This window comes from Populus alba, chromosome 9, assembly GCF_005239225.2.
Source record: "Populus alba chromosome 9, ASM523922v2, whole genome shotgun sequence".
Classification (NCBI taxonomy): domain Eukaryota; kingdom Viridiplantae; phylum Streptophyta; class Magnoliopsida; order Malpighiales; family Salicaceae; genus Populus; species Populus alba.
This window is the reverse complement of record NC_133292.1, coordinates 9,105,209-9,122,186: the sequence shown is the minus strand read 5'-3', so window position 1 is coordinate 9,122,186 and position 16,978 is coordinate 9,105,209. Positions and strand designations below refer to the sequence as shown.

The 16,978-nt window shown below is 38.0% G+C and overlaps 4 protein-coding genes across 5 annotated transcripts; 2 read left to right on the top strand and 2 right to left on the bottom strand.

Moving 5' to 3' along the window:
- The first annotated feature begins 1,285 nt into the window (after positions 1 to 1,285).
- Positions 1,286 to 3,780, top strand: LOC118058674 (uncharacterized). Its single transcript, XM_035071398.2, has 2 exons — positions 1,286 to 1,740; positions 2,047 to 3,780. The coding sequence occupies exons 1-2, from the start codon at positions 1,401 to 1,403 to the stop codon at positions 3,654 to 3,656; spliced, it is 1,950 nt and encodes a 649-aa protein (XP_034927289.1). The 5' UTR covers positions 1,286 to 1,400; the 3' UTR covers positions 3,657 to 3,780.
- Positions 3,781 to 4,035: 255 nt separating this feature from the next.
- LOC118058675 (protein ANTAGONIST OF LIKE HETEROCHROMATIN PROTEIN 1) lies at positions 4,036 to 6,273 on the bottom strand. The gene is made up of 2 exons (XM_035071399.2): positions 4,608 to 6,273; positions 4,036 to 4,173 (listed from the first exon to the last, which is right to left on the bottom strand). The coding sequence occupies exon 1, from the start codon at positions 5,979 to 5,981 to the stop codon at positions 4,653 to 4,655; it is 1,329 nt and encodes a 442-aa protein (XP_034927290.1). The 5' UTR covers positions 5,982 to 6,273; the 3' UTR covers positions 4,036 to 4,173; positions 4,608 to 4,652.
- Positions 6,274 to 7,026: 753 nt separating this feature from the next.
- On the top strand, positions 7,027 to 11,443 carry LOC118058673 (zinc finger protein ZOP1). Of its 2 annotated transcripts, XR_012170777.1 has the most exons (7): positions 7,027 to 7,199; positions 7,277 to 7,477; positions 7,599 to 7,689; positions 9,760 to 9,855; positions 9,970 to 10,370; positions 11,074 to 11,158; positions 11,346 to 11,443. XR_012170777.1 is itself a non-coding variant. In XM_035071397.2 (6 exons), the coding sequence occupies exons 1-5, from the start codon at positions 7,191 to 7,193 to the stop codon at positions 10,323 to 10,325; spliced, it is 753 nt and encodes a 250-aa protein (XP_034927288.1). In that variant the 5' UTR covers positions 7,027 to 7,190; the 3' UTR covers positions 10,326 to 10,370; positions 11,074 to 11,443. The 2 variants fall into 2 exon arrangements, 1 of the variants encoding a protein (XP_034927288.1); XM_035071397.2 differs by having other exon boundaries at positions 11,074 to 11,443.
- Positions 11,444 to 15,553: 4,110 nt separating this feature from the next.
- On the bottom strand, positions 15,554 to 16,978 carry LOC118058672 (uncharacterized). The gene has a single exon (XM_035071396.2). It carries the CDS (start codon positions 16,836 to 16,838, stop codon positions 15,711 to 15,713), a length of 1,128 nt encoding a protein of 375 aa, XP_034927287.1. The 5' UTR covers positions 16,839 to 16,978; the 3' UTR covers positions 15,554 to 15,710.

Genomic DNA, 16,978 nt, shown 5'->3' with positions numbered 1-16,978 from the left:
CATGAGCTATAGTTGGGATGATGCTAAACTATTGAATTAATCCTTATTCTTTCAGGACTAGCTTGTACCATTTCTCAGGAATAGGTTCTACCTGAAAAAAGAACTAGGTTGTCATACAACACACGACTTTGCTTTGTTTCAAGTATGGATTAAGTTAAATGTTGATTCAATATTAAAATATTTTTAGTTATTGAAATATTATAAACATGTATGAATTTTTATTTGAATTATGTATTTTAATATGTTTGGATATTTGTATTGTTTAAAATATTTTACTTCCGATTTTACGATTTTTAGTTAAAAAATTTTACTTCCGATTTTACGATTTTACGATTCGAGTTTACGAGTCGAGTTTAGATTATATGTTCCGTGTCGTGTTAAAAAAGCGTTTTTAACAACCTTGGTTATAATCCTTCACTAACCATATGTTAAGATGTCCATCGTACGAGGACCCTAGATGGCATACAACCAGGCAATCTTGAACAACTCGCAAGGTCGATGGAGCAGTTCTGAAGTTACAAGTTGGGATGGTAGGAAATTTGTCGATTTTGCTGGTTACGGGTTCTAAAAGAACAAATCTGATAAAAAAGAATTTCGGTGTTTGCAACAAACCAATACGTAACTCCATTGAAAGTGACCAAGAATACATAATCATAGGACGAATATGGAACAAACCCTATTCTTCTCCATGATCTTGGCTTTTCCATAATACGTAAAACCTTGTGCTGGTTTGTCTCTGTGCAATATCCATATCCACAAACTTGTTCCTCGGCTTTGGGGAGAACAACAAACCCTCTTCGGATTGGATACCATAGATAAGTATCAGGACGGAGTTTTTCATAGAAACAAGGCAATCTATTGTACGAACCCACTGAAGGTAACAACCATTTGCGGAGGTTACTGTTGTCGTTCCAAATATCCATGTTGGTTTTATAGAGGCTTCAACGACAGGTATGGATAGTTTTGTTGTTCGTTAACTCTACCAGCAAGCTATAGCGATCTGCTGTGCAGGAATATTTACTTGAGAAATTGAGAAAAACAGGCGGAAAAGATATGTACTTGAAAAATATATATATATCTTAGTTAAGCCTCGTGAAAGCAGGGATAATTTTATAAAAAAAAATTATAGGAGTTGTTGGCATATTTTCGCTCAGATTTTATTTTTTGTACCAATTGATTCATATTTTTCGCTCATAATTACTATTAAGACTTAAAAAAAATACTAAAATCTAAACAAATTACAGCTTGAAGTCATTAATCAGACTACTCGTCGTTCGTAAAAAGGGAGAGGGTAACTCCTCTTAAACCCTTCAGTTAAAAATCAGAGCTCCATCAATCAACCTGTTCACTGGTTCTTCACTCCGCTCACTGCAAAACCCTAAATTCTCCAAATTCCCAAAATGTCCCTACCCAGACTCCAAATCTACCGTTCTTTGTCTACTCTCTCTTCACCCACAGATGCCCTTTTAGCAGAAAAAGCCCTAACCCTCCTCAAACGCTATCCATACCACTTAAATTCGATATCTTCCCAAATAACCCCTGAATTAGCTTCATATTTGCTTCTCCAAACCCAAAATGATCGAACCCTAACCCTAAAATTCATTAACTTTGCTAAACCCCACCAATTCTTTAACCCCCGCTGTAAATGCATTGCCCTTCACATTTTAACCAAATTCAAGCTCTATAAAACAGCCCAAAATCTAGCTCAGGACTTGGCTGAAAATTCTGTTGATGAGAAGGGTAATTATTTCTTTCAATGTCTTAAAGATACTTACTTTATGTGTAATTCAAGCTCTGCTGTTTTTGATTTAGTGGTAAAATCTTGTTCTTACTTAAATTTTATTGAAAAGGCTTTGAATATTGTTGATTTAGCCAAGCTTAATGGGTTTATGCCTGGTGTTTTGTCATATAATGCAATTTTGGATTCAATAGTTAGGTGTAGAAAACCAGTTAGATTTGCTGAGAAAGTGTACAGGGAAATGATTGCAAGTGGGGTTTCTTTGAATGTATTCAGTTATAATATTTTGATAAGGGGTTTCTGTGCAGCGGGGAATTTGGAAATGGGGTTGAGGTTTTTTGAAGAAATGGAGAGAAATAGATGTTTGCCGAATGTGGTTACATATAATACTGTAATTGGGGCATATTGTAAGTTGAAGAGGATAGATGAGGCGTTTAAATTGTTGAGGTCGATGGGGTTGGAAGGTTTGGAGCCAAACTTGCTTACGTATAATATGGTGATTAATGGATTGTGCAGAGTAGGGAGGATAGAGGAGACAAGTGGGGTTCTTGCGGAGATGGATCGGAAGGGTTTTGCTCCTGATGGGGTGACTTATAATACACTTGTAAATGGATATTGCAAAGGGGGTAATTTTCACCAAGCGCTTGTGTTGCATTCAGAGATGTCGAGGAATGGATTGTCCCCTGATGTTGTTACATATACTTCGTTGATTAATACTATGTGTAAGGCTGGGAATTTGAACCGGGCAATGGAGTTTTTTTATCAGATGCATGTTAGAGGTCTTCGTCCAAATGGAGTAACGTACACATCATTGATCAATGGGTTTTCACAAAAGGGATTCATGGATGAGGCTTACCGTATTCGGGATGAAATGATTAGAAGTGGTTTCCCGCCCACAATTGTAACTTATAATGCCCTTTTAAATGGACATTGTGTTTCGGGAAGGATGGAGGAGGCCATAAGATTGTTACGAGGTATGGAGGGTAAAGGTTTGTCCCCAGATGTTGTAAGTTACAGTACTATCATAGCTGGATTTTGTCGATACCAAGAGTTGGACAGGGCATTTCAAATGAATGCGGAGATGGTTGAGAAGGGTGTTTCACCTGATGCCATTACCTACTCATCGCTTATCCAAGGTCTCTGTGAGCAGAGAAGACTGAATGAAGCTTCTGATCTGTTCCAAGAGATGTTGAATAAGAGTCTGCTTCCTGATGAATTCACTTATACAAGCTTGATTAATGGTTATTGTAAAGAAGGAGATTTGAATGAGGCTCTTAATTTGCATGATGAAATGATAAAAAAGGGCTTTCTACCGGATACAGTCACCTACAATGTGCTTATAAATGGACTAAACAAGCAAGCTCGAACAAGGGAGGCAAAGAGGCTCCTGCTTAAGTTGTTTTACGACGAGTCTATCCCAAATGGCATAACATATGATACACTGATAGAAAGTTGTAGTGATATTGAATTTAAGAGTGTCGTGGCTCTCATAAAGGGATTCTGTATGAAGGGTTTGATGAACGAAGCAGATCAAGTTTTTGAATCCATGATTAAGAGAAACCAGAAGCCAAATGAAGCGGTTTATAATGTCATTATACATGGACATTGCAGAGATGGAAATGTTCATAAGGCACATAAACTCTACAAGGAAATGGTTGATTTTGGTTTCATTCCTCATACTGTGACCATCATTGCTCTGGTTAAAGCACTTTACAGTGAAGGGATGGACACGCAATTGAATCTAGTTATAAGGGACATATTGAGAAGCTGCAAGCTTTCAGATGCAGAGCTTTCCAAAGCACTTGTTCAAATCAACCATAAAGAAGGGAACATGGATGCAGTTTTTAATTTGCTTACTGAAATGGCCAAGGATGGCTTTCTTCCAAGCGGTGCAGCTCCTGCCAATGCTGGCCAGTAGACTTTATGATGGATAATTCATATTGTGTTGTTAACTACGGAAATGAATTTTTTCTCGAAAAAAAAAGAAAAGAAAAGAAAAAACCACGGAAGGGAATTTACTAGGATTTGGTGGATTTATGTAATTTCACAGTGGTCGCCATGTTAGCTTTATAGTTCCACATTAGCTATCCCGTACTGACAAGAGCATAATCAATATTTCATGGTCCGCGCCGTGAAGAATAAATTAAGAATGAGACTTGATAACTTTTAGGCGTCAAGAGAAACCAAACAATTGCTATGTTACCTGAATCATCATTCATATAATTCAACTTCCGGTTAAACAGTAGTTGCAGATTGGCAACGAAGCAGAAGGGCCACTTCTGCTGCTGCTGCAGACTCGCAGCATCTCCACCTGAAAACAGATGGCTGTTCTTGCTGGCAGAGCATTATTTAGCTTTTGGGCCAAGAACTCTGTTTGCCATTATCGGGTGATGGGATACCTTACCTGAAGGCTTTGGTTCCTTCAGCTAAAGAATCTGCAAAAAGAGATTCCCCAGGACAACATCAAGGATGTATAGCAAGGCAAACATCTAGGGTCAAGATATGGGACTGATGCATGAATAATTACTTCACCAATGCATCAGTACAGCAAGCACCATCTGTTCTAAAGAACCCAGGATATGAAAGGAAGTCACACTCGAGCAAAACAAACATTCATTTAATGAGCAACAATACAAGTAACAATCAAGTACTGATACCTCCAACAATGGTTATCTGACTTTTCTCTGATTATAGAATTCAATTTCCAAGTTAGCTCACCCAATGAAGTACAGAGAATTGATTGCATGTGGAGTTCAATGATGCAGAAATCCTACATCTAAAACTTTCCAAAAGAGGCCAAATAAGCAAGCAAAAGAAAACCCACATGTCATCTAAATTGGGTTAGAATTACTAAAGAATTTATCCTTACAGAGAAAGTAATGGCTGCAAAACAGTTTCTCATAAGAGCATAAATCTATCTTGAAGAAAGTCTCTGGTGCAAATCATCAGCCAGCGCCTGCCTCAGGCTATCTCCAAAATAATGAAAAGACTTCTCGTTCTCAAGCCCTCTTGCTGGAACACCACCCTCATCTGGATCCTTCCAAGTTTCTGGCTCTGGCTCCCTTGCAATTTGGCACAAGTTATGCAGAACACAGCAAGCAACAATGGTCTGTGGTGCATGATCAAGACCCACGTTCAAATCCTGCAAAATCTTCCACCTTCCCTTCAACAATGCAATAGCATCCACCACTACTGACCTCCCTTTCATCAACATCCCATCAAACAAATTCTGTGCAGGAGTCCCAGACCCATTCGGCGAAAAGGGTGTCATAAGAAATGACAGCAAGGGATAACACCAATCCCCAACTATATATGGCCTAACATGATGACCCCTAACATTAATCACCTTATCCCACACAACGTCACCCGAAACAAGCCTGTTATACAACACACTCCCCCTCAAATGACTAGCATCATCACTCCCACCTGGCGCCTTCACACACACATCCCAAAACACCTTCTTATGATCAGCCACAACTTGCAATAAAACCGATGAGTACCCATATCGGCATTTATACATATTACCCTCAATATCCCCACGTTTCACCTTAATTGGACTCCCATCAATAGCTCCACACATATTAGGCAAAGAAGTCAACTCCTCAAATGCCTGTGTAGTCTCAATCAGCCTACGTCTACTAACCGGAATCTTAATAAATTCAGGGTAAAGCTTAGTAGCCAACAATCTTGTAACCATATTAGTAATCTTAGAAACTAAATAAGGCTCTAAAGAATACCGCGAAGCAAGTGTTTTAGCAGAAAACCCGTGTGCTAATCTAGAGAGAACCATACTAACAGCATAATCAGAAGGTAAAGAAAGATTAGAAGCAGTAATATGGGGTTTTAATTTATCAACAACAGTAGTAAAAACAGGATAGGATAACCCGTACATTGACCTCCATTGGGAGTCACGAAGAGGAGCTTCTAATGACCAGATGTGTTCAGTGGAGAGTGCCCGGAAAGCGGAAACGGAGAAGGAGGGGGAAGATTCAGGGTTTGTAGTGGTGATAGAGGTGGAAGAGGGGGGTTTGGTGGAGGTGGGTTTTTTTTGGGAGGCGAGGTAAGAGAGGAGGGAAGCGAGGGTGAAGAAGAGGAGAGGGGTAGGAGGGGAGGAGGGGAGGAGGGAGGAAGGGGAGGAAGCGGAGGAGGATGAGGAAGGGGAGGATAGGAGGGAAGTTGACGAGTCTAGGGAGTTGTGGAGGTGGAGGAGGTTCGAGAGCATTAACATGAAGGACTCGTCCATGGGATTTAGGGTTTTTGCAGGTGGGGAGGGATCTGTTTCAGGTGGAAGAGGTGGAAAAACAGGGTGATAAAGGGTGGAAAGTAGGAGTAGTTTGGTTAAGAAGTGGGGTTTTCAGTTCCGGAATCATCATTTCCGCGAATGATTCCGGTGAAATCACCATTGATCTCATCACTTCCATGGGATGGCATTGGTTCGGACTTCGGTGTAACTGTTTTGTTAATGTGTGTGGGCCCACACACTTCGTTTTTCTTTTTCTTTTTTCGTTAACATTCAAGACATTTTCAGACCAGTTTCTGAATCACAATTTTTGCAATTGCTTCCTCTTCTCGGTTTATTGTTTATTATTTATCTTATCAAGACATTGCCATAAATTTTATCGGAAGTCTTAGCCTACAGTGCTGATTTTTTTATTTCTTGACTTGAAAGTAATTATTATTTTGATTAATTTTATGTTGTTTTGATGAAATTATTTTACTTCCTTTTTCAAAAGAAAGAAATAACCATTATTTTGTGAGTATTATTTAAATGTACAACAATATATCATTAGAGCAAAACTTTGGTTTTCTCAAATTAGATTGGATTTAATGAATAATTGAAAAAAACCAATTGACATGCAAACATGAATTAAGATTGATTTTTTTTATTAATTGATGTTTTCAGGACATCCTATACATGCCTAGGTATATATATATATTTCTTTTTTTTTTCAAAAAAAAACAATTTGAAATTTGAGGAGGAAAACCTAATGATTAATTAGGCTGATATTTTCCCTCTTAAATTATAATACTGTAAATACATTACTTGATCTTAATGTAAGCAAACATGATAAATGATCATTCAACAAGAAAATCAGCAGTATTCTCAGAAACCGAGCCGTTGTTCAAAAAACATGATGACATTTCAATTCCAACAAGATTTAGAATCAAACATTATTCCCAGCTGATACATGGACTAAATTGAACAGGAAAAAGAAAAGAAAAGAAAATGAGTCGGCACCGGTTCAACTCCTGCGGTAATTACAGTTATTTATTAAATCAAGACGAAATCAAACGACCCGTATTCCACAGCCGTGCTCGCTCGCCTCGAACTACAAAGACAAAAGAGATTTAGAACGACCTGGGTCAAAAAACCCCGAGAAAATATTAGGGTTCGAAACAGCAAATTTCTCCGTCTCCCCAATCAAAATCAAAATCAAATTCCCAAATCATCATGACGGAGGTAAGAAAAAAAAAAACCTTTTTTTTTTCAAAATTTAATTTGGATTTTTGAGCTATTTTTAATGGTTAAATTTGCAGTATTGGGTAAGCCAAGGCAACAAATGGTGCGATTTTTGCAAGATATTTATATCAAACAACCCTACGAGTATCCGAAACCATGAACTTGGCCAACGCCACAAAGATAATGTCGCTAAAAAGCTCGATTCTATGCGGAAAGATAACATCGCCAAGGAGAAACAACAGAAAGAAGCTGCCCGTGCTCTCGAGCAGATCGAAGCTGTAAGTGATTTTTTTTTATATATATAAAAAAAGTGATAATTACTATTTCTTGTTTCTTGTGTAACTCATGAATGATTTGATGAGACTGATTAATGTTTGTTTTGTTTTGAATGTTTGATAGAGAGCAAATCGGAGTTATCAAAAGGATGTGGCGAATCTTAAGGAGGCAAGTAGTCTTCGTGCATTGGATATACAAGAAGATGGTCAAGAGAGTGAGTAGCAAGAATCTTCTGAAACTTAAGAGACAATTCAATGATGGTTGTGATAGCATCGGTGTAGGTTTGGGTATTAGACATCATTATATTGTAGTTTAGTGAGTTGCATTAGCAAGTTTAGGGGCATTGGATTATTTTAGGAATGGACTGAGATAACGGAGACTTGAGTCTATCTGGCTTTGTTAGAGTGTTATAGAGCTTTGATTTGATATCACCAGCAGGTCCTTTATACTGCCAGAAAAGTTTGCATGTTGCATGGTAAATTTGTAGTTGTTAGTTGTTACCCCATGATTGAGCCCCGTATAATATTTTCATGTTTTGAAATCTTTCTCTTGGTGCTGATACTTTTCTTTCTAAATGAAGTTGGCCACCGGGTGTACTCATGGACTAGGTTGGCTTTATGCACTTTCATTGCCCATAATTTCACCAATATGAAAAATTGGACCACTCATCTTGCACATACCTGTAGCACAGACAAAATTAGCCATGCTTCCTTTTTATACTTCCATAGTTTGCTTACCAAGTGCCCATTCTTTAACGTTGGTTGCTAGCATGAGCTGGATATGAATAGTAGAAATTCCACTCTCAGTTGATGTTTATGTGGTTGATTGCAACTTTGGCTTCTTAGTTGACTTTGTTTACTATCATGGCTGGCTTATGCAGTATGAAAAATGTTTTCACAACTAGCTACATATAAGTTGAAATTGAATTTTGCATCTTTAGGCTTCGAGACAGTGTTGGCTCCCAATATTTTCCCTAGACGACAACTCTCTTGTTGGCAAACCGAGTTGCAATTGAAACTCTGCAAAATTGTTGTCCATCAAATCCGTTAGTGAATAATCAGTCACTGAGTCCTTCATGCTAATTTGTTGCTGTTCTAACTTTCCACGTGATATTTTCTCTGTCAAAAAGTGATAATGCACTTCCACGTGCATCTCACATGAAATACTGGATTCTTTGCCAAATGGATTGCTGCCCAATTCTGCAGTTTCTTGGATTTGTATAATCAACCAGCTGGTGAAGACCTTTCAACAATTGATTTAACCAGACTTCTTGTGCTGCCATTACTGCTTCTCTATATTCTGCTTTCATTTTTTGTTTGACAATGAAGCTATTGTTTTTTCTCTTACTACACCAATTAACTACTTCTGAACCAAATCCGGAGACATCCTGTAGTTGATTGGTGATGCCGTGATCAGTGACATAGTTAGCATCATTAGAGAACTGTAGTTCTCAACACCCAAGCAAAAACTAATTTGAATTATAATAAAGCTAGTTGTTGAGCCATTTTCTACTGCCAAGCCACCAATGATTGCATAATCAACCAGTTGGTAAAGACCTTGTGCTGCCATTACTGCTGCGCTAGATTCTGCTTTCATTGTTTGTTTGATAATGAAGCTATTGTTTGTCTCTTACTGCACCAAGTAACTACTTCTGAACCAAAGTCAGAGACATCCTGTAGTCGATTGGAGATGTCATGATCAGTGACATGGTTAGCATCAGTAGAGAATCATCATTGAGGGGGAGTGTTGAGAGTCAACACACAAGCAAAAAACTGATTTGAATTATAATAAAGCTAGTTGTTAAGCCATTTTCCACTGCTAAGCCAGCAATTATAGCATTAAAGCCACACCATGAGTCAGTTTCAACCAGAAGCATTAGCAGCCATCCATCTTTTAAACTTTTAATTTTCCACATCCAGCTGTTACTCACAAATGGACCTAAGAAAAGTGACTTCTGTGACCAACTATGCACAAGTATAAAAGGGACGTTGACTCATTTTTCTATACTACTTCAATGTGTGGTTAGAGGAGAGAGCCGTGTGAGCTGGTGAGAATTCTTTGCAACTGACAGTGAGTATTTTTCTTTATTTTATTGAGGATTCTCTCCTCGTTTGTTTGTGTGAGATACCTGTACGTTGTTATAGCATACTAGTTGTGTGCTTATTTTGTTTGTTCTTTACACCATTCTGATACTTCAATCAGCATTGTCCTATTAATGGCTTTTGAAATTTTAATGTCTTGATTGTTTTAGTGTTCAAACTGACACAGCTCTTAATGATGACAGAGTGGGATTATGACAGCACTTCAGGCTATTATTACAATCAAAGCAATGGTTTACACTATGATCCAAACTCAGGCTTTTACTATTCTGATGCTATAGGTACAGGGTCGTACAATGGAATTTTTACAGTCTTCTCTGGTTCTCCCTAATGTTCACAACAAGATTTTAAATTATAGATTAGTTATGCATGTTAACTCAGAATTTATGTGACAGGCAAGTGGGTGACGCAAGAAGAAGCGTATGCTGCGGTTCAGATTTCATCAGGCTCCAGGAATAAAGAATCCAGTTTTAAAAAGCCTTTGCCAGCATCAGCTGTCAGTTCGGTAAAAGAAAATAAAGTCGCTGCTCAAAGTGGCCCTCCACCTGGTCCAGTAGTTTCAGCTTCTTTAAATCCTAGAAGATCTGTTAAAGGCGCTCCTTCAAAATTTGCTGTTAACAAGAGGAAGAGGCCAGATGAAAAGCCAAAGGCTGTATCTGTAGAAGAAAAGGCGGCACTCAAAGCTAGGGAAGCTGCAAGGAAGAGGGTCGAGGAGAGGGAGAAATCATTGCTTGGCCTTTACCAACACTGATTTAGAGCTTCCAAGCAAGCACATTCTGTATCCTGAATATGAAGGGTATGTTTTCAGCATGTTATTTGCTATTGATTTTTTCCTGAGTTTAAATAAGGAAATATAAGTTGATTTAGTTTCAAATTTGAATATCACTCATGTAATTGTTTTTGCTAATCTATTTCTAGCTTTGAGGTATTCCACCTTTATATTTTCATACTTTTTACACCTTTTTCCCACACAATTGTTCTTGTCAATGGATGTTGTCAAGATTAAGATCTGATAATGCATTGTTAGCCTAGATGCATTTCTGCTCTCATGGATGTGGGTGCTGGACAACTCAAACTATAGAATATAACCTGCACTCTTTCTGTTTGTCATGAATCTAAACCAAATACCAGCACACATGTCCATTTCACTGTCCTCAAGTAACCCTTTGCGAGGCCCTGGTCCAAAACTGTACCTCACACTTCCCATTTTGCTACCTGGTTCATTACTATGTTTCTGCCAGGACATTATCGAAATTGTTTTGTTGGGTTTTTTTGTCAAAACAAATGTTCAGATGATATGGTCTTGTTAATGCTTCACCTGTTAAAATTTTATCCTAATTATGCAATCACAGTTGCACACTTCAAAATGTCTGTTTTACAAGTCATTCTTGGCATGGTCATACTAATACAACAGCATGTGAAACGATATGTTGTTGTAATTAGAACACCAAATGGTTCATGGACGTGGATTATTCTGTTTGAATTGGCTTTTTATGCAGATATGGAGTTTTACGCAACAGCAGATGGAACACAATGGAAACTTCTTTTGCAACCTGCATAAAGTGGCTGTCCATAGTGTTTCAGGTTATAAACTGGTCTTTTATTGCCATCTGCTCCTATACGAGGAATGCCAGGTTTCTAAAAATGTGGTGAATGAGGAAACACGGATATTATAATGTCTGTAACCTTGCAATCAAAATGTCAGCTCTGTATTCTTTTTGATAAGCAAATTGACAGCTCAGTTATGTAAGATCATTGTTTCCTTCTGTAAAACGGTGGGAGTGGAGGCATGTGACTCCTGTGCCATTTGGATGATAGCCCTATTGGAACTGGATGTTGCAATGAAGGAGTGAGTATTTTTTTTTCCAATTATGTTGATGAAATTTACTTCGTCTATGTTCCATGATCAATATGAAGCTTTTTAGGGGAAGTGGAATGACTGCTATCTCTCTGAAACCTGTATCATAAAGTTTCTTAGCATGCTCGTGCCTTGGTGATAATCCAAGAAAATGCCGTCTACCATGTATGCTCATGCCTTTGGATTTGGGAATGATACATGAAAATTTAAGCAACGTTCTGTAACCAAGGTAAAAACAGAAGCGGAATGGTAATTTTTCCATAACAAAAGCCATGTCTTTTTTTTGTTTTTCTTCCTTTTTCTAGAGTCGTGAACCAATGTGATACAAACTCTGCAATTGTTTGTGTGTGATTTCCTCAAGCATGATTGCCCCCAGCCGTACATGTTTCACATTTTCCGCCAAATTTCCATGGAATTGTATGCCCAGGCCATGGCAGTTGTCACGAATGAATATGAACGAGAAAGTACGATTCACCGTGTGTATTAAATGGTGCTCTTTAATGCAGAAACACGAATTAATTTTATATTCCGACACTTGTGCATAAAAAAAAAGGCCTAGCACGTGCGTTTTTCTCACACACTCTCTCTGTCGACCGTTGACTTGTCGGCTCTTTGATTTCTTCAAGTCATGGAAATCGGCTGTGCAGCATGAACAGAGAAGAGGAATAATAAATGGCCAGTCTTTATCGTGGGCTTGTGTCGTGGTTGACGATATGGGGCACCACTATAGGGCCTAACATGTTGGGTGTTGGACTTTTGCTGGACAATTCTAGTGAATGGAGATATTGGATGGTTAAAACTTAAGACACCAACCGATGTCGATTTCAAGGTTTATTAAATCTGATCCCTCTCCCTCTCCTTCCTGGGAAATCAGTCGTTGGTATAACCTTTGATTATTGATCACACAGCCTGCATTTGGTATTTTTGTGGACCATGCTTTATAATGTTTCTATTTTTTTAATTTTTTTTTTTGTTACCTGGACGTTATTTAGTGTGCAGTCAGGGTCGCGCAGTGAAGGACGGTCCTCCCTCGACCATAATCAATTCTATCATGAGTGAGACTCGATTTTAAGCTGTTTGGTATAACGTCAAGTGATTTCAGGGCTCGAGTTAAATAGCGTTTATGTAAATTTTCATTAGTTAAGCATCAAAGAAGGAATTTGTTGAACTACCACGATTCACGAATTACCAATTTACAGTTTGGAAAAGAAACAAAATGACATTCTATAATTGTTTTGTTGTTGCTAGTTGGCATCAAAAGGGAGAGATCGGGTGCCAAATCCTCATCAATTTCATTTATTGAAGATATGGTTCGGACTGCGAAAAGGACTGGAGGTTTTTTATATGTAAGTTTAAGGTTTTTACAGAACAACTTTGACTCGTCTTCTCAACTTTCAAAATCATTTGTTGGTTTGGAATGCTTTCAATTGAGCATAAGCTTTGGAATTCAAGTGAATTTCTACGAAGATGGTATCCTCCAAGGAAAGCTAGTCAAAAGTTTGGGATGAATTAGTATTAAAAAATGATTAAGAGAAAGGTAATCAAGTGAACTTACCTGAAACAACTTGAGTGTCCTTTGACAAACAAAGTGGATGCGTGCATGGAATACTAACTATGGTAATTGTATAAAAATATAAGAGGCCAAAAGGTCTGATAACTTTGGTCAAGACAAGTCATATTTTCTTCATTGCTAATTTGATATTGCAAAACCCACTTGAAGTCTCTCTCTCAAGAATAATTTTCATGAATTTGGACAATATTTTCATAGCAAAATGGCTATTCCTTGTATTCTGTTATGGGAATTCTCTCGGGAAAGATTTTTTAAAAAACTAGCAAAATATCAATGATTTCGTGAGAGTTAGACAGTCATCTGCACAAAGAGGAAAAAGTTTGTGTGCAATAAAATTTTCATAAAGCAAGGCAGTACATCAAGTGAAAATAGCAATTCTGTTGGTGATAGTGATGACAATAACTGTGAAAGAAAAATCAGAACAGTTGGGTAGAAATCGCTGCTTGAAACGATACAAATACATGCAAGGCTTGCAAGCTGGTGACAGGTCTTCCTCAGAGGCACGAGTCAGGAAAAAAGGCTGTAGCTTTTTTTTCAACGTGTGTTCTGGCCCTTGGTAGAAAGTCAACAAGGAGCTTTACAAATGTGCAAGAGGACAGTGGCGGAGGAATCAAGCAGCACCTAGGATAACAGGATTACGTCGGGCGTCCAAAAAAAAAAAAGCAGATATAAATCATATTGAATTGGGCATATGAGTTATTATAGAAGCAGTTTAATTGGACTTGACTGAGAGCACCTGGCACTCTGGATTAGTAGATAATACAATTTTTTAAGAGCCCTAGTCGTGTTATGATTCTATATATAATCAAGAGAGGCCATCATTTTCACCAACAACCATGATGAAGCTATTGAGAATAAAAATATATTGCCAAAAACCATTGATATACTCTCATCATTATCATTGCCATCGTTGTTGTTGTAAATGAGACAAGTTTTTTGCATTGGAAATTATTATTCTCTATGGTCGTAGGAGTATTTCATCCACTATTGCATAGATACAATGCGATGGCCATCTTATCCTCCCTCGTATGTTTTCCTCCCTGGCTAACAAATCCCAGAGAAGAGAGTGCAAAAAGGATAGTGCTCATAATTAAAGGGCATATTTCATGTGGGTCTCCTTTATGATAGACATTGAAGACCTTTTAGTAAAGCCAGGTTGCATGCATGCTCTCTTTTCCCTCAGGAGTGCCTTGCAAAAGCAAAACTCTGTATGCTAAAACAATCTCAAGTTCTTCCTTTCCTTTTCTTTTTAAAAAATATGCATCCCATCGATATAGTTAACAGTAAAATTTCTGAGGGAAAAAGAGAGTAATGGACCCTATTGGTGTAACCGAACTGACCAGTTCTAATTTGAAGTTTAGTGTATGTTTGGCCTTGCTGTAATAAAAAACAAAGCATTGATTTTAAAAATCATTATGAATGTTTAATTTAGAAATCAAACATGTCAGAATCACTGGGTATTGCAGCCAATATATGCTTCATAGTTAAGGGATTTTTTTAGCTGAATGCTTTAGTAATTAGCAACCTTGTTTCTTTTGTTTCAAACTCTTCAAAGACAACAGTACACACTAAGTTGCAGCACTTTAATTTTGCATTTTTTAAGACTATATTATATGCATGTTGAGAGCCTAAAACATTTTAAACAAAAGCTGCTTCCTCGACTGTTCATCATTACAGGTTGTAGTGATGAGCAAATCATGGTCGAAAAATGCAGGAAAGGACAAGTTTTGTTAGTTTTATTTTGTTTTTTGAGTGATTGATTCCTCCACCTTTCGTTTGACTATTGGTGCTAATATACCAATCACAGACCTTTACACTGTTTAACGTCATGAGCGTAATTATTCCACTAACATAATGATTATGTTAGGGAAATCCCTTTCCCACCCATGTGTAGTGCACTGCTGCCCTTTAGTTTTTCGGCTATTGCCATGTTGTGTTATCATTCTCCAACATTTCAACTTTCTAGCTGGTGATGCGTATTTTTAGATGGGAAACTTTTTAATCGATGAAAATGTTTAAATGGTTGGTGCAGTGAATCTCATTGTTACTGTTGAGTGCCCTTATAAATCTCTATGATATGATTCAATTGGTCCACATGTACTCAGCTCATGTAATGAAATTTATTATCAAATGGACCTCTTGATCCTTTCTAGAAATGGCTTGAAGATCTCATTCAGAAAACTATTCACTTTAATGCTACTTGTGTTTTCTTGTTTAGTTCATTGATCTGTGTTGCTTAAAACCCATTTCAGCTCATTTTAGTTCAGCGGGCTCTGTTTTCTTATGACTGGTAGAGATGAACTTTCCCTACAAGGCAAGTATCACCAAGGAATACAATGTGGTCCAAAATTGCAATGCCAGAATGTTTCTTACTGCAGAGAAAAGCGATGAAATAATTATTATGTTCAGTCAAATTTGTCCATATCGAACCTTTTACCAGAAGACATTACAAAACGTTGATGCCAAATTTAGAGATAAGCACAACAACCGCATTCTATTTTGAATCTTTTACTTGGTAAACCACATCTCAGACACGGCCAACCACAAGCAGTGTTCTGTTCACATTTATAATCTTGTAGATGTCTTCATTAATTATGTCGTATTTCCATACAAAGCACCATTATAATCATGTATAACAAATATATCAAGCTAACCATTAAAATTCAAATCACAAAAGAAGAAGAAAACCCAGATTGAGTTGATCTGAATCATCCACGTGTCAAAGACCTAACACCTCTAGAGATCTCATGCACACTTGCAGCCCGATTGAATCCCAAGCACCCCAATAAACCTTGCTTGTAAGGTAGGAACGTTTTCCTTTTCATTTCCTCTGAAACCGCCCTGTTCACTGTGTAATGCACCTCATGAGCTGATATAGGCCCTGATCTCCTCCTGGAACTTCCTATGCTATCTGTAGACCGAAAGCTAGAATTCTTGACATCCTCTGCCACTTCTTTTTTGGACAAGACTGAATATTTTGTTAACGGGTCATTGCAGCTTGTCGGCCTGCTTCCTTCTGATGCACTTCTGAACAGCAACAGGTCCTTCAGCTTCCATTTCTTGTACCTTTTCGATGTGAATGATATTGCGGATAAGATAGAAGACGTGTAAGATGATTTAGGGGTGCTTGCTGTAGAAGAAATATTATTTGAATTCTGGGAATTCTCTTCTTGATGAAACGTGATGTCTGAGACTCTTAAAGGAGATAAAGATCTGCTTCCTTTACGTATAGAACCTGAAAATGAGGAACCACTACCACAGCTTCTGCCTCTTCCACGTTGATGGGGAGCTTGGCCTTGTTGATTAACTTGTAGCTTAACTTCTCTTCTACATGTCTCTTCAATGGCAGCTTGAAAGGGGTCAAATTCCTTCTTTTTTGTGGCTCTTGATCTAGGTGATCTTGGAGACCTTGGAGAAGAAACTGAAGAGTCATAGCCAGGTGGTGGCTTCAAAGGCTTGATCTTTCCACCGTCAAATAGTTCTTCAGCTGATAAAGAAGTTCTTTCTAATTGACCACTAAAATCGAACTCAAAATCCTCATTATAATCATCAAGATCACCATCATTCTTGTTGTTGTCTTCACTTTGGTTCTTGGATTTGGGAGTTCCAGGCTTCTTTTCCCAGTCAAAAGGGATTGTAGATGATGAATTTGTAGAAAGAGTTATATCATTAAGCTCCCTATAGAAAGAGGACATACGAGTGGGGCTTGTTGGGGCACTAAAGAATAAGTTGCCAAATCTTTGAGGACTTGAAGGGGCAGTCATGTAAGGAGAAGAACAGGTGCTATCAAAGTTGAAGTCCACAGGTGGCACTGGCATCGCAATTTCCATTTCCATTGAAGAGGTTACTGGTTGTGAGCTTCAAGGTTGGGATTAGTTGAATTGCGTGGATTTATAGAGAGGGTGGGAAAGAGTAGAGAGAAAGGAAGGAGAAGGGAAGGAGAGGGAGATTGACTGGAGAGAAATTTGTCATAGTT

What these genes read in the sequence shown, in the direction of transcription:
- LOC118058674 (XM_035071398.2), top strand. Translation starts at nt 1,401, where the DNA reads ATGTCCCTACCCAGACTCCAAATCTACCGTTCTTTGTCTACTCTCTCT. An exon ending in AAATTCTGTTGATGAGAAGG is followed by an intron (nt 1,741 to 2,046) that starts GTAATTATTTCT and finishes GTTTCTGTGCAG; the next exon opens with CGGGGAATTTGGAAATGGGG.
- LOC118058675 (XM_035071399.2), bottom strand. Translation starts at nt 5,981, where the DNA reads ATGGACGAGTCCTTCATGTTAATGCTCTCGAACCTCCTCCACCTCCAC.
- LOC118058673 (XM_035071397.2), top strand. An exon ending in CTCTCGAGCAGATCGAAGCT is followed by an intron (nt 7,478 to 7,598) that starts GTAAGTGATTTT and finishes AATGTTTGATAG; the next exon opens with AGAGCAAATCGGAGTTATCA. An exon ending in TTACTATTCTGATGCTATAG is followed by an intron (nt 9,856 to 9,969) that starts GTACAGGGTCGT and finishes TTTATGTGACAG; the next exon opens with GCAAGTGGGTGACGCAAGAA.
- LOC118058672 (XM_035071396.2), bottom strand. Translation starts at nt 16,838, where the DNA reads ATGGAAATGGAAATTGCGATGCCAGTGCCACCTGTGGACTTCAACTTT.